Source organism: Hylobates moloch, unplaced genomic scaffold (genome assembly GCF_009828535.3).
Source record: "Hylobates moloch isolate HMO894 unplaced genomic scaffold, HMol_V3 SCAFFOLD_19, whole genome shotgun sequence".
Classification (NCBI taxonomy): domain Eukaryota; kingdom Metazoa; phylum Chordata; class Mammalia; order Primates; family Hylobatidae; genus Hylobates; species Hylobates moloch.
This window is the reverse complement of record NW_026652294.1, coordinates 5,558,624-5,573,426: the sequence shown is the minus strand read 5'-3', so window position 1 is coordinate 5,573,426 and position 14,803 is coordinate 5,558,624. Positions and strand designations below refer to the sequence as shown.

Below are 14,803 nucleotides of genomic sequence, written 5' to 3'. Positions count from 1 at the left end.
GCCGGGCGTGGTGGCATGCGCCTGTAGTCCCAGCTACTCGGGAGGCTGAGGCAGGAGAATCGCTTAAACCCGGGAGGCGGAGGTTGCAGTGAGCTGAGATCATGCCACCACACTGCAGCCTGGGCGATAGAGCTAGACTCTGTCTCAAATAAACAAACAAACAAACAAACAAATAAATAAAGAAGTCCTCACTGCCGCCTCTGCCACTATGGTCCTGTGGAACTGCTGTTCCTTATCAGAGCTGGGCTGGATCCGTGCCCCTGTGTCACCCGTTCCCCAGTGTCCAGCTGTGCCCAATGCCCGCTCCTCCTCAAATCTTTCCATGGCTCCCCAGGTCCTGAGGGATAAAGGCCAGCCTCCTGAACACAGCATTCAAGGCCCTGCCTGACCCTTAGCTCCCCACCTTTAGCCCTGCCCTTCCTTAGCCTGGCCCAGGGGCTGGTCTTGGCAACAGCTGGTATCTCAGTTCAAAGATGAGTCCCCAATTTCCAATGCCCCCTCTGCCTCTCCCCATCCCAGACTCTGGGCCAGAGACCCTCTTGTTCTTCCAGCTCCTGGTGCCCAGTGTGGCCTTGATCCTCCCCCACCCCCCTGAACAAGGAGGCAGGGAGTCCTGTCTGCACCACAGACTAACTGGGAATTTTAGCCTGAGGCTGGGAATTCCCCTACAGCCCCCCACTCCACTCGCCTGTTTTCTGGAGGCTTCCAATTGGGAACAACTTCATGTCCAGCCCTCCAAGCTGTCCAAGGGGACCTGCCTTCTACCCTTGCATCTGGAGGGATGTGGACTAATCCCAATTTTGTTCACGACAGGACAGGCTATGTGAGACAGCTGGGGCATTGGTGGCCAAAGGTTTTTGGGAATCTTTGCATTCTAGAACCTCTGGGGACCAGTGGGGTACTGGCTAGAGGCCCAGGGTGGAGGAGCTTGCCCAGGGCCAGGCTGGACCCTAAGGCTGAAGGCAGAATGGGGGCATGACCTCTATCACAGCAGCCACCACTCACTGCAGGGAGGAGAGGATGGGTGGGAAATGGGCACACAGGCACCTGGCCAGTGTGTTGGGAGGAGCATGGGGCCTATGGCAGTGACCATTGCTTGCCCAGATGCAGCCTTGAGCATCTGGCAGCCTCCCTGGCTTATTCCTGGGATTGAAGCCTGGGCCCCCGTTCCCATTCAGCTAGCCCGGCTCTCCTGGTCCTTGTGTTCCCTAATGTCCAGTGGTGCCCTCTCAAGGCGGAGGAGGAAACCCTGGGATGTGTGGGGACCCAGACAGCTTAAGTTGAACTCCGAAGGGCGAGACCCACATGAGACTCTTGGGGCGCTGTCCCCAGGTCTTTCCAAGGAGACCTGGCCCTGGTGCCCCCCTCTCTCTCATCCTGGCCTTTGCTGACCCTCTGTTCAAAGGAGCTCGCCTTCTCCCATGGCCCTGGCTTTCCTTAGTGGAGGAGCTCCCCCTCCAGGTGGGGACACCGCCCTGGGACCAGCGGCAGGGGCTTCCCTGCAGACCTTCCAGGACCCATAGCCTCACCTGTAAAATGAGTGTCTTGTGTCTGCCCTGCCCCCTCCTGGAGGTTAAGTCAAACCACAAGGTACGGGTGAGGGATGCTGACGGCCATGGGGCCCTCCCCCGCCCCCATCCTGGGCTCCCCATCCTTGCTTCTGGGGCTCTCCACGAGGTAAAACCTCTCCTGTAGTGGGGACAAACCCCTCCCGCCCACACCTGCTGGACCCAGATTCATTCAAGCCCTTGATCAGCAAACACGCACGGAGCGTCCCGAGTCTTCCTGAGGGACTCAGGGGGCTGACGAGGCAGAAACCAGCCCTCAGCCGATTCTGAGGGTCTGTCTTGTTCCCCAGTATGGACCCCAATGACTCCTCTGCCATTCCCATCCTGGGGCCCGCAACCTTCCTGCGTGGACCCTCCCATGCATGGTCTAGCCATGGGCATCCCAGTCCCACAGCAGGCGGGTCGCAGCCGCAACGTCCTCACGCAGGGAGTGATGGCTTTGTTCCAAAGCTGGTCCTCAGGGTCACAGTGCCAAAGCCCTTAACATTCACCTCTAGGGCTCAAGGGGCAGTTCCTCCATTCCTCAGCAGTGGCGCCGGTGGAACTGTGTCCTGAGGCCGGGGGTGGTCAGACAGGGCCTGGAGTGGCTCCAGCCCCAGAGCCAGCTCCACAGTCCCCACAGCCACCCATGAGGAGCCAGTGCCAAGGAGGCTGTGATGGGCCGGCTCAGGCCAGGCCCCCAACCTTTCCCTACTGGGCTCCTCCCTGGCCCTTCAGAGGCAGAGAGCCCCGCGGTCCTGTGTCATCTGTCAGGTGCTTTGGCCCAGGTCTCTAGCGCTGCCATTGCCCAGAGACTGGGCACAGGCCAAGCCGTCCAGTTCAGGGATGGGGAACGGCACCTGGCAGGGCTGTCCCCAAACTGCCTGCCCCACGGGCCGGCTTGTCTTCTCCAGGGAGGGGCCTGTGTTCTCGGCACCACGTGCCTTAGGGCCACCTCCTCAGTCTTGGCCTTGCTGCCCCCTCGCCAGCCCCGTACCCACCTCAGCTGAGTGCTGTCCTCAGATACCAAGGCTGTGGGGCTGAGGGAGGTCCCTGTGCAGGTGCCTGGGCCGCCCCCCGCCCCCAGGCCCAAGGGAGCAACAAGGCTGAGGGGCAGAAGCTCTCCGATTGCAATCACTGCCCTTTGGTGGGCACAGGGAGGCCCCTGGCAGGCCCCGGCTTCTGGCTCCAGGTCTTGGTTTCCCTGACCAGCCCCAGGCAGGCTTTGAAAAGGCTGTGGGTGCCCACCCTTCCTTCCATCCAGGCTCCAGGATCCTCAGGCCCGGCGGCGGGGCCAGCTGGGCCTCCCCAGCTCCAGGATTCCGGCCCTTTGTTCCTGCCCAGGATGCACCTGGTGGCCTCTGGCCCTCATTGTTTGCTCTGAGGCCAGCTGAGCTGCATCAGGAGCAAGACACGCCAGGCCCAGGACAAGAAGCCGGTGAGCAGGGGAAGGGTCCCTGGAAACCGACTGGGTCACCCCAGGTGCTCCCCAACTTCCCCAATGGGGCAGGGACCTCACAAGGCTCCAGTTTATCCTAACAGAGGTCCTGCAAAGGCAGAAGAAACATACGGAGGAAGTGATCTCCGAGTCACTGGCCATCATCCTCCAACTCACCCCCACCCCACTCAAGATGTTCACCCCATATCTGCTTCTGGGTGTCAGGACAAACAGCAACCCGCTAGCAACCCGGCCTTGGGGATGATCGGCGTAGATGGGAAAGCAGGCCCTGAGGGGAGTGGAGCCCTGGCTCTAGGGTGGGCAGTGACAGTCCTCCGCAGCCCTCATGCCGGGGCTCGCCACTCATCACCCCGATGGCTCTAAGCCACCTGCCCGTTCTCCCTGTGGCCCCAGCCCCATGACCCGCCAGGCCTCTGTACCCCACGTCAGACAGGGTGCCTGATATGAGGGCCCAGAAGGGGGCCCCGCTTTGCAGAGGTGGAAACAAGCCCAGCATATCCCAAGTGTCGGTGGCTGACCTGGGGAGGACCCGTGTGTCCCGACTCCTCCTCAGTGCTCTTCTTGGCAGAAGTCTTGGGTGCAACCCAGCCCTGCGATGGCCTGTCCTTCCCTTTGGGGCACACTTGCTTCCTGCCTGGTGGGTGCCTGCCCTGGCCCTTCTTTTCTGCTTGGCTCTTAAGTCTGCAGATCCCCTGCACCCCTTCCTCACACACACGGGAGGGTGGAGACGAAAGACCAGACCTTTCAGCACCTGCTCTGGGCCTGGTGTGGTCAACTGGCAGGCTGTGCCCAGTCTCTCCACACCCCTCCCCCTGCCTCACAGCAGGCTCCCCAACGCACTCCCAGCCTGAGGGGGCCGGTCAGGCTGGGGAGGTGGAGTCCTCTCCTGTCAGGCAGGGGAGATGGAGTCCTCTCCTGTGCCCAGCCCAGCCTCCTGCAGATGCCCAGTAAGGTCCAGACCTGTTGAGGTCAAAGCTCCTGCCAGAATCCAGATCCCTGAATCTCAGCAACCCAGGAGTCTGTCCTCACCCACCTGATGTACAGGGAAGTGGCTGCATGTTGAGACTGGTTCTGTCTGCCCTGGTTCCTCACCTAAGGGACAACCTAAAATAGAACCCAGGCTACCCCGAGGTTGCAGGAAGTGCTGGCCCCGTGGGGCTGGGGCCATAGAGCTGGCCAGGCAGGGCTGCTGGGGCAGGGCATGGCATCTGGGCACAGGACGGCAGGCCCTTGAGGGTGCTGGAGGGGTGTAAGGGATCCTTCTGGAACCTCTCCACTCTCTCTGGAATCTCACAGCTTCCCCCTTCCACCTATTAAGCTGTCCCTCAGAGATCCTGGAACTTTGAGTCAAGGTAGAAACGATGCCCTCCCCAGAGGTGCTGCCCTGGGGAGCAGCAGAGCCAGCTCCAAATTGAGGGGCGCGGCACTGTGGACGGGCCCCGCAGGCCCGTAATTGGGGACAGAGGGATCCCCTCAGGGCCACCCTAGTCAGCATCCAAGGCAACTGCACTGCAGGCAGGACGGACGGAGGATCTGGGAGTGACCGCCCCACCTGGGGGTGGTGGCTAAGGGGTCTGTGCTGCCCAGGACAAGGCCCAGGTGCGCTGGCAGGGACGGCGGTCCCCTGCTGACTCGTGGAGGCCGCTGCACACAGGGCCCGCCCTGCAGGCTCCATGGTTGTTTGCTGACCACTAGGGCAGAACCCCCTCCACACGGCAGAGGATACAACGCAGGGACTGCAGAGCAGGGAGGAGCTGACTCCAAGCCCAGTCCTGCCCCCAGTCCTTTCACGCCTAGCTCCCAGCTCTATAGCTGTTGCCCACTGCCCACCCCAGGGTGCCTGCAGCTGTTGGCACCCAGGGGTGCAGCTCCTGAGCATTTGCAGGTCACAGCACAACTCCTGGCTTACTCAGGAGCAAGGCAGTTGCTGGGCTCCCAACCCTGAGGAGTCTCCACCTGGGAAGGGCACTCACTACATGCCCTCGTGTGCAGGAGGCACCACCACCATGGGCCTTTTGCATGTGACGTGGACAAGGTGATAAGAGTGTTCTCCAGGCCAGCTCAGTGCATTCACAATCACTGTAGTGACTCACACCTGTAATCCCAAGGCTCTGGGAGGCCAAGGCGAGAGGATTGCTTCAGCCCAGAAGTGCAAGACCAGCTTGGGCAACATGGCAAGAAGCCCATCTCTACAAAAAAATAAAAAATAAAAAATAATAAATAAATAAATAAACTGCTGGATATGGCGGCACACACCTGTGGTCCCAGCTACTCGGGAGGCTGAAGCGGGAGGATTGCTGGAGCCCTGGAGGTTAAGGCTGTGGTGAGCCGTGATCGACCCCGTCTCAAAAAAAACCAACAAAAAAACAATGCACAGAAAAAAAGGTTTATCTGGTTGCCTCTGGGTAGTATACTTTTCTTCTTATTTTATACATCCTGACAATTATTTCCAAGATGATACATTCCTCAAAACAAACAAAACCCCTCCAGACACACTCCCCTGTACCCGGGGAAGGCATGTGTCTGGGCTATGTAGGGGCTTCCACTCTCCTGGGGGAAGCTCTGCCACGGTCTCTGGGGTCTTGACATCTGTCACAGAACCCCAGTGGTTACAGGGCTCACTGTCCCACAGCCCCAGGCCACACGGGGATGTGCTGTGGCCCAGGGGAGGCGACCCTGGACTCCTGGTCAGGATCTTCCCACACGAGGAAGTACGCCTTGGGGTAAGGCCACAGGCTGGCTCAAAGGTGCCCTCCTCTCCACAGCCAGTCCCAGGAGGGAGCTGGGTTCTGGTTTATGCGACGTCAGAGGGACGGCAGGGAGTGGAGGGCAAGCTAGAAAAGCCCAAGCTTGTTGTTTCAGCCATTTTAATACATTCAAGAATATTTACTAGAACAACATTTAAAAGTATCGTCAGTCCGCAGAAGCCTGGGATCGAGAGAAACAGAATCGCGACTGGCCCTTTTGCAGTAAAGCTTGTGCTTGAAGGGAGAAGAGGCAAAGTGGATTCCTGGAGACTTTGTGCCAGGTGCCACAGGACCGAGAGCATCTCCAAATGTCACTTTAAACACATGTGAGCATCTATGGTCATTCCTAAAGCCCACAGTGTTCTAAGGATCCTATTAGACGAGGCAAAAGGCAATGCTTCTGGAACCCTCTCCCCTGCAGCTCTGCGTGCAAACCCTCCCCAAGGAGGGGCCCGAGGCAAGCCTCTAGATAGGCGGGGCCAGGCCCTTCCCATGCCCACCCTCTTTCCCTGTTGCTGACCCCAGGCCTGATGCTGGACCCATGAGACTCCCAGAGGGAAGACACAGATATAGCCCATCCATCCATGGCCACCCTCCTCCAGAAGATCCTGGGGACCCCTACCCCCCATCCCATGAGGCACCAGGGCTGGGCTCGCATGGCCAGCAAGGGATAAAGTCAGGAACTGCAGACCCGGGGAAGTCTCCTCATTCTTAGGGCAAAACAGCCCCTGAAGGACAAAATAAATAAACCAAACCATGACCAGACAGCTGGATCCGGACAGGTGGACTGGCCTCTGTGAAGGCAAATGAGAGCAAAAGTGGGAACTGAGGATATCCAAGTGGAGAGACATTTAAAAACAATAATTCTCACACGAACATCAGTGGCTCATGCCAACAGCAGGGCTGGCCATCAACAGAGGAACAGTAACAAGAACACAACTCAGACGGGGGGCGGGACTGGGCCAGGCGTCTGCGGGGGTCTCTGGTATGCTTTGTGGCATGACTTTGCTTGCCTGGCCTCTCCTTTCTTAGCTGAAAATGGGCATTTCACCAAAGGGCATCCAGCCGGCGGCAGCAGCCTGAGCTCCCAGGCTGACATCTGGGCAGGGCTGATGGGTAGCTCCTGGCCATCTGGTGACCAGGTGTGCCGGCAGCCGCACCCACATGCACAGCCCCTTTCCTAATAACCACATTCTAGGCTACACAGACACGTTAAAACTCCTAATCTAGAACATCGTGTTTGAATGCAGACCCCTCAGCCCACAATCGGGCTGGCTGGGCCTCCTGGGAGCCCCTCATCGCATCCAGTCTGTGGGGCAGTGACCCCGCTTCCACTGGTGGCTGGTCTTCCTCATGGTGCTATGCAGGTGCCAAACACAGTTGTATTCTCAAAGCTACAGGTCTTGTCTGGACATTGTTCAAACCAATAGCTACTGCGTTAGGCACATGGGAGATCCCTATTCCCAAAAATAGCTGTTGAGTTCCAGCCTGAGAGCATCTCCAGTGACCACCTTTAAATAAGGCTTTGGTTCAAACAGCATGGACCCAGCACCTGGGGAGGGTGAGCACGGGGGGCATGGACCCAGCACCTGGGGAGGGTGAGCACGGGGGGAATGGACCCAGCACCTGGGGAGGGTAGGAGACAACTCAACCACTGAGTCTTGGAGGTCCCGCCTTGGCCATGGAGGGCAGTGGCTGCCCTCACAAGAAGAGTTAAGGCACTTTCTTAAACTCTGGCCTAGGAGAATTATGTCTTAGTGACTCAGTGTGTTTAAATGACACTGCCTGAGCTCCCTAAAGTTGTTTACTTTTCTCCTATTTCCTGCTTCATTCCTTGCTGTCACCATGCTAATGTACAGATCTTGTTTAGATTTCTATGCTTATTGAAACAATGTAACTTTGGTACTAACAGAACAGGAGCGACTTGACTTTTTCCAGCATTGCTCGTAACAAAACAAAAATCTTAACTAGAAAAACTCCTTATGACGAAGAAATCTAAAGCCAGAGCTGGGACTCCAAACCCCTTCCAGGCTGGAAGACAGGTCACAGAGTCCAGGCAAGGGGCCCCTGCAACTGCTTCCTGCCAGAAAGCCCAGCCACGTGAGTGCAGCAGCAGCACCCCAGCCCTGGCGTGCCCGCACCACGCCCTCTAGATACTCTCCTAGCTCAGGCTGAACACGCCTGGATTGTGTCGGCCAGGACAGCCCCGTCAGGTGTGGGGCAGCTGACCCACATCTGTGGTGACATGCTCCTCCAAACTAGGACGGTGAAGGGCCCAGGGCGCTGGGAACTACCAGGCGCTGACTCTCCTTCTGGGTTCTCACCAGCACCGGAACCCACCCCAGCAAATAGTCAGGAAGTGCCGCGGCTGAGCCTTCATCAACCCCAGTGAGTTTCCCACAGAACTGAATCCCTTTTCCCAAATTCAGCTGTGCATGAGCCCTTTTTGTTTGGTGCCCTGGAGCACTAGTGTAGTTCAATATTCTCTTCAGCAGGAAAACTCCAGCAGCCACCAGCCTGCAGGATGTGTGCTGAGCCCACATGACCTGAATGGACAGGTCATGTGGGAGGGGCCCTGGTGGGAGCTGTGGGCCACACGGCTGAGTTCTGCCAATCCGGAAGCCCCGAGATGGAGGCTCACACGCTGTGGGGCAGCCCAGAGTTGCTGGAAGCTTTACAGGGGTGCGTAGCTAATGGCGTTGGTGTTGCTTGGTCACTGTGGAGGGGTACCCCCGCTATTGGGGCGGCTCCTCCCGGCATGCTCAGGTCTCAAAGTATTTGTAGATTGCCGTCACATACAGCATCACATTCTGCCAATCGGGTCGTTCAGTCCGTACCATCTCGTTAATGTCCTGACAGACAAGGAAGAGGCTTGGTTAGAACTGCAGGTCACCTCCAGGTTGTCCCAATGGGCTCTGCCATAGCAACATGGGCTCTTGGGGTTGGATGGGGCCTTGAAATATTTTCTAGTCCTAATTACACATTTTTAAAGCCTGGCCAAGAACGCTTCCTCCCTGGGCATCAGCATCGTCCCCAGGCCATCCACCCCTGCTCCAGAGCCACAGACAAGGTGCCTCCCTGCTCACGGCTCTGCAGGATGGGAAGGGTTTCATCCAGTCTGGGCGGGGGAACTTCCTCCCTCCTCCCCACGTCTGCCTCTCTTCTTAAACCATTCCTTGGAAGATCCTTCTGAGAGCCCTTCTCAGCCCCAGGCACTGGCCTAGGAGAATTTCTCTCTGTCGGGGGCTCCCAGAACCAACACTCTGATGGCCTTCACCATGGGCAACAGTCTGAAATCATCCAAGACTCTGCTCTGTAACTGTGCTCTGCAGAATGCCAGTGACTTGTGACCGATGAACTGATGTTGTAGGAAAATAAACTTGTGAAACCGTGGACCCACCCCTACCCCACTTCCAGTGTCTCACAGCCTTTAACACGAGACAGAAGGCCTCAAAAAGTGATACACTGCTGCTGCTGAAGGCTCGGGGAGTGACCCAAGGGGACAGCCTGAGAGATCCTTCCCTTCCCGTGGGTGATGAGCACAGGACGTGTGGCTGAGCACGCAGGATCAGGAGGGCGCCCTTGGTGACTTGGTGCAGAAAATGAAAACCTGCCTGTTCAATGCAAGAATCTTGACTATAGAAGCTTTTGAGGGTGGGAAAAAGGCCTGCTTTTTTTATATATTGGAACTTTACACATGTGTTGTAAAATATCCAGGAATGGGGGAATATTTAACTTATTTTTCCCTGTACAGGTGAACAGAGGCCACCCTTAAAAAAGTACATTTCTAGGGATTTAGATGCACCTGTGGCATCAACACTCTAATGAATGAACATGGGCGTAAACACTTCTTCACAGCACCTCCAGTTGCTACAAGTTAGGCTGGGGGCACGGGGATGGGGAGCTGGCCCTGGAGGGCCCCAGAACTAGGACTGTTTGGGGCTTGGCCTGGCCTGGCCTGTGGGCTCTCCGCCCTTTTTGAAAATCCCCTGATGGTCTGTGTGTCCCATGTGATGCTGCAGCACTCAGTTTACTTAATAAAATTGTCTCTGGGTGTAGAAGCTTTGGCTTTGGATTTGGACGCTATGTTTTCTCCCGGAAAGTTGGGCTCGGCAAGGTAGAAGCATGAGAGGCCTAAAGAACCTGAGAACAAGCTGGGTTTCCACACTTCTGTCCTATGAGTGGTGGCTCCCCACACCATCACGAGGAAGTGCAGGAGCCTCCGGTCCAGCCTCTAAAGCCGCCTGCCTTGGCTGGGAGCTGCCTTGCCCTCTCGCTGTAGATGAACAAGGCAGATGGACCTGCTGGTGTGGTGTTTTTGACAGCGAGATTTATAAACATATGACATTTTTCTTCTAACCTGAGAGATTCCCTTATGGAAGAGATGACTGCGAGGAGCCGTCCCAGGTAAGGTTGGCTGGGCCCATGGTCTCAGGCCTCCCACTCTTTCAGGGGGCATCCTTAGGGTGTTTCACGTGAGATAAAGTGCTGGGGGCCAGGACACAAGATCCCACATCTGCACCCACCCTTGACGGGACCCTCCCTTGGCCCCAGAGCACCCCACAGCTGCCTTTTACCAGGCAGCCACACCACCCCACGCCCACGAGGATTCAGCTTAAACAGGACTGAACTCTTCTTAACCAGAAGGAGGGCCCTGCCAGTGACTCAGGGGGACAAGGGCTCACCAGTGTGGATTTGATGCCGACACTTTCAGCTGCCTGGAAAGCCAGCATGAAGTTCCTTCTCTGTAAAAGAAACCGTGTCACTGCAGTGCGTGAACAAGGCACGGAGAAAGTCATGTGGCCTCCACAACCGCCTGGGACAGATGCACCTGAAGGACGACACTCACCTCTACCTGGTGCCACAACAAACCTATGCTGGGAGCCTGAGCTTCTGCGTCTGCACCAAGTACCCTGCACTGGGCCCGGCCACCCTCCCCTCCCGACCTGCTGCCGAGTAACCCACCAACACCTGTTCTTTCCTCACTCCTGAAGAATCCTACTTCTGCCGCGCCAATGCTGTGGCACCTGAACATGCACCCCCAAAAGCTAGTTAGGAACACTCATCAAATGAGCTTCCCCCACAGGGATCTTCGAGGGTTGTCTGCAAGGCTGGGGGCTGACATGGGGGAAGGGGGAAGCAGGGGACTGAGGCGGGGGCTGCGGGCCTGGATCCTCTCCAGTGGCCCTCTGGGTAGGGCTTCTTCCCTGACCCTGTCCCCAAGGAACTCTCTGGATGAAATATTAAACCATGCCCTGGAGTGCACAGGGTTGGTGTTTCTTGCCAGTTCTAAGGCCCACAGAGCAGAATGGGCCATGGAGTGACAGCCCTCTTCAAGGTGGCAGGAGGCTGGCCTGGCCTGGTCAGCACTGCCTGACTACTCCTGCCTTCAGGGAGCTTCTTGGCCCCCTCCCGGTGAAGCTCTTCATCCTAAATGTAGTCACTCAGGAAGGACTGGCTGCTCCCACTAGGAATGATATCACTTGGGGAATTCTGAACCAACCAAATACTCCACACAAGGCTCAGCATGAATGACCTGATCCCAGAATAAGAACCAGATGGCAAGAGGCAATCGCAAGCCAGTGCTGTGGTATGTGACCTGCTGAGGCAGGCACTAACCTTGGTTCTCAGCCCTCCAACCCTGTGAGGCGGGTGCCGGGAGCTGGCCCTCCATGGCCTACCTTATCCTGGCTGTTCAGTTCTTGATATGGAATGTGGGCAGGGAGATATGTATGCAGGAGGGCACAGAAGGCCAGCCCATCGTTCCAGCTGCTGCTGAAGTTTGTAATGTCAATATTCTGAAGGAAAGGAAGAAAAACATGTAAACAATATATGCTGGGACCCTCTTAGGAGAAGCCAAGGAGGACGCAGGAGGCCTCAGATGCTGCACGGCCTCCAAAACACAAAACCAAAACCAGGGCAGGGCAGCTGTGTCCAAGGGCTACCTGGTATCTATGACTCCCCAACCCATCCCACCCACCAGCTGTAGATGGCTGCCCCTGCGTGGTCACACCTGGGCCTGGTATAACACTTGGCGTCTTGCTGAATTACTAGCTGTTGCATACAAAGAGAGGACCCTAGGCTGCTGAAGCTGGCCTCTACCATGACCTGTTGGGGTGACAGTACAGAACAGACGATGTGGGTGGTACTCAATGCCCCCCCGCCTCCCCAACTTTTTTTTGGTTTGAGATGGAGTCTCACTCTGTCGCCAGGTTGGAGTGCAGTGGCATGATCCCGGCTCACTACAACCTCTACCTCCCAGGTTCAAGAGATTTCTCCTGCCTCAGCCTCCCGAATAGCTGGGACTACAGGCATGTGCCACCACACCTGGCTATTTTTTTTGTATTTTCAGTAGAGACAGGGTTTCACTGTAAGCTAGGATGGTCTCAATCTCTTGACCTCGTGATCCACCCGCCTCGGCCTCCCAAAGTGCTGGGATTATAGGTGTGAGCCACCGCACCTGGCCGGTAATCAATGACCTTTAAAGCACCATGTATTAAAATGCAACTCATTCTCCATTGGTTGTTGAAGCACATAAAAGATCCTCCAAGTCAGGGTGTATCTCAAAGTGTGCCCACACATGAAGATACCTTCTGCCCTTTTCACTCTTAACGACACCTGCTCTGATGGATGGTGAGAAGCCAAGGAGAGCAACAACATGGCCCCCTGAGCATTGGTCCAGGCCATGTACCACATGTACTGGAGATTGCTATAGTGTACCCCACCACACACTTGTGGTTAAAAAAAGTAATCTGAAAATACACGTTTCGCTTAAAGATGTCTTTGATGAGGCAATTTATTGGTCTGATTAAATGCCTCGATCCTCTGTGCATTGGTCTTTTTAGTGTCTGGTGTGGGGAGGTGGGATGCGTACAGGGCTCCTCAGCCCTGCAGGCTGTGGCCTCAACTCTGCCAGGGAGAAGCATGGGGCACAGGAGTGGGGCAGGGCTGTTCTGTTAAGAAACGTTATGACTCAGCCTGACCTCCCAGATCAGGGACTCTAAGCTAAGACTTGCAGTCCTTCAAAAACCTCTGCAATTTGCTGCCAGGCATGCACCTGTGGTCCCAGCTACTCGGGAGGCTGAGGCAGGAGGATACCTTGAGCCCAGGAGTTCAGGGCTGCAGCATGGTATGACTGTGCCTGTGAACAGCCATTACACCCCAGCCTGCCAACACAGTGAGACCCCCCCCTCCGAAAAAACACACAAACCACAAACCAAAACACCTCTATAACTTGAAGGTGTCATCATCTGACAGCCCCCATCTTTCATTAGGAGCCGATTAAGGCCAGCTATGTGCTCTCCATGCCACCTCTTGGGGAACCACCTCGACTTTTTAAAATTTTTTGAGACAGGGTCTCTCTGTCACCCAACCTGGAGTGGAGTTGGCTCATTGCGGCCTCGACGACCTCCTGGGGTTAAGCAATCCTACCTCAGCCTCCTGAGTAGCTGGGACTACAGGCTGGTACGTGCTACTACGTCCAGCTAATTTTGTTTGTTTTTTGTAGAGATGAGGTTTTGCTATGTCGCCCAGGCTGGTCTGAAACTCCTGAGCTCAAGCGATCTCGCCTCAGCCTCCAAAGCAGTGAGATTACATGCATGAGCCACTGTACCCAGCCTTGACTTTAAGGGGCACCTTACTCCATATTTTAAAGTATTTATAACTATAAAAGGAATATATAATTCAGATTTTATTATTATTTTTTAAAGAGACAGGATCTCACTTTGTCTCCAGGCTGGAGTGCAGTGGCACAATCATAGCTCCTGGGCTGAAGCAATCCTCCCATCTCAGCCTCCCAAAGTGCTGGGATTACAGGTGCGATCCACCTTACCTGGCCCAGAGTATTTTATCATATAAAATATTCTGCAATTCAGCTGGTATGTAGCCTTTACCCTTATTTGCAAGAGTCCTTATGAAGATGAATCTACACATTTCAATTTTCCTAATTCACACTTTATGCAGACACCACAAGCTGAACAAGAACACCTCCCCACCACCCTGTCCCACTTTCATTATTTCACGCCACCTTCAACTGCACCAAGAGCCAGCTTCCTAGGTGACTGAGAAAGCCCAAATTTTATTATTCAATGCAAACCGTCCAGCTCCTGGGGAGCACTTTATACTCCTCCCAGGAATGAGTGATTCACAGAATAATATTAACACTATTATTATCATTATATTATTAACTATATCTGTATAGAGTCTTACAAAGTTTACAAAGCACTTTACGAATCCTGACCCCTCTTTATATACTGTTAGGACCTAACACCAAGTCAGGGACCTGGCTCAGAGACAAGGGCAGGTGGGGGCCATGGGAACCCAGGCTCAGAGCTGCGAGGATGTGTCCAACCAGCAAGGACCCAAGTAAAGCAGGCTGGGCAGGCCGCCCCTGCGAGGGAGACCGTCAGTCCAGCCTCACAGCTCTAGGCAGGTGTCCTTACAAAGCAGCAGACCACGTGGAGGATCACAAGGCTGACTTCTCATCACCAGCATCATCAGAATGTATTGTCTGGCTTCTGACTGCACGTGCCCAGAACGCACCAGTGTCTGTGCAAAGCATGAGCCTTCCAAAGGACAGCAGTCCCAAGCGTTACTTTCATAAGCCATTTCCTCTCATTAACCTGACCATCTGCTGCTTCCAGCTTCTCTGATATGACCCAGAGATATTGTTATAAACTGCTGTGAGGAAAGTGACCAGATTAAGGAACAAGGAAATGCAAACCTGCCAAGAGTCACAGGGGAAGGTGGTAGCAAGCCTGTGGTGGCTGGTGTGCTGACAGTCTGACCTGGCTACCTAAATGTGTGCCACCAGGCATCCACTGACGTCAGCCCTCCCCAAATACCTGGGCCAGCTGAGAATCCTCTCTGCCTCCGTGCTGTAGTCCTCACACTTTTGGCCACGAAGATGCAGTCCTGAGAGTAAGACCTGCTACATTCCCAAGAGGCCTGGCCCGCCCTCCACGCGGCTCTCTGCTCTGGCCATGATTTAACAGTTACCACCCCATAGAGGGTTCTGATGACCTAATGAAGAAGGTGCCTTGTGGCAAACA

At 55.6% G+C, this 14,803-nt stretch overlaps 1 protein-coding gene across 3 annotated transcripts in view; it reads right to left on the bottom strand.

Moving 5' to 3' along the window:
* Window positions 1-5,378: 5,378 nt before the first annotated feature.
* The window catches only part of SPECC1L (sperm antigen with calponin homology and coiled-coil domains 1 like), a 108,547-nt gene continuing 99,122 nt past the window's right edge, over window positions 5,379-14,803 (bottom strand). For all 3 annotated transcript variants that reach the window (XM_058431331.1, XM_032139428.2, XM_058431332.1), the window contains 3 exons: window positions 11,435-11,551; window positions 10,439-10,498; window positions 5,379-8,605 (listed from right to left, as the gene is read on the bottom strand). In XM_058431331.1, coding sequence (XP_058287314.1) covers window positions 8,516-8,605; window positions 10,439-10,498; window positions 11,435-11,551 — 267 coding nt within the window. In that variant the 3' untranslated portion in view covers window positions 5,379-8,515. The remainder of the gene's footprint in view (window positions 8,606-10,438; window positions 10,499-11,434; window positions 11,552-14,803) is intronic.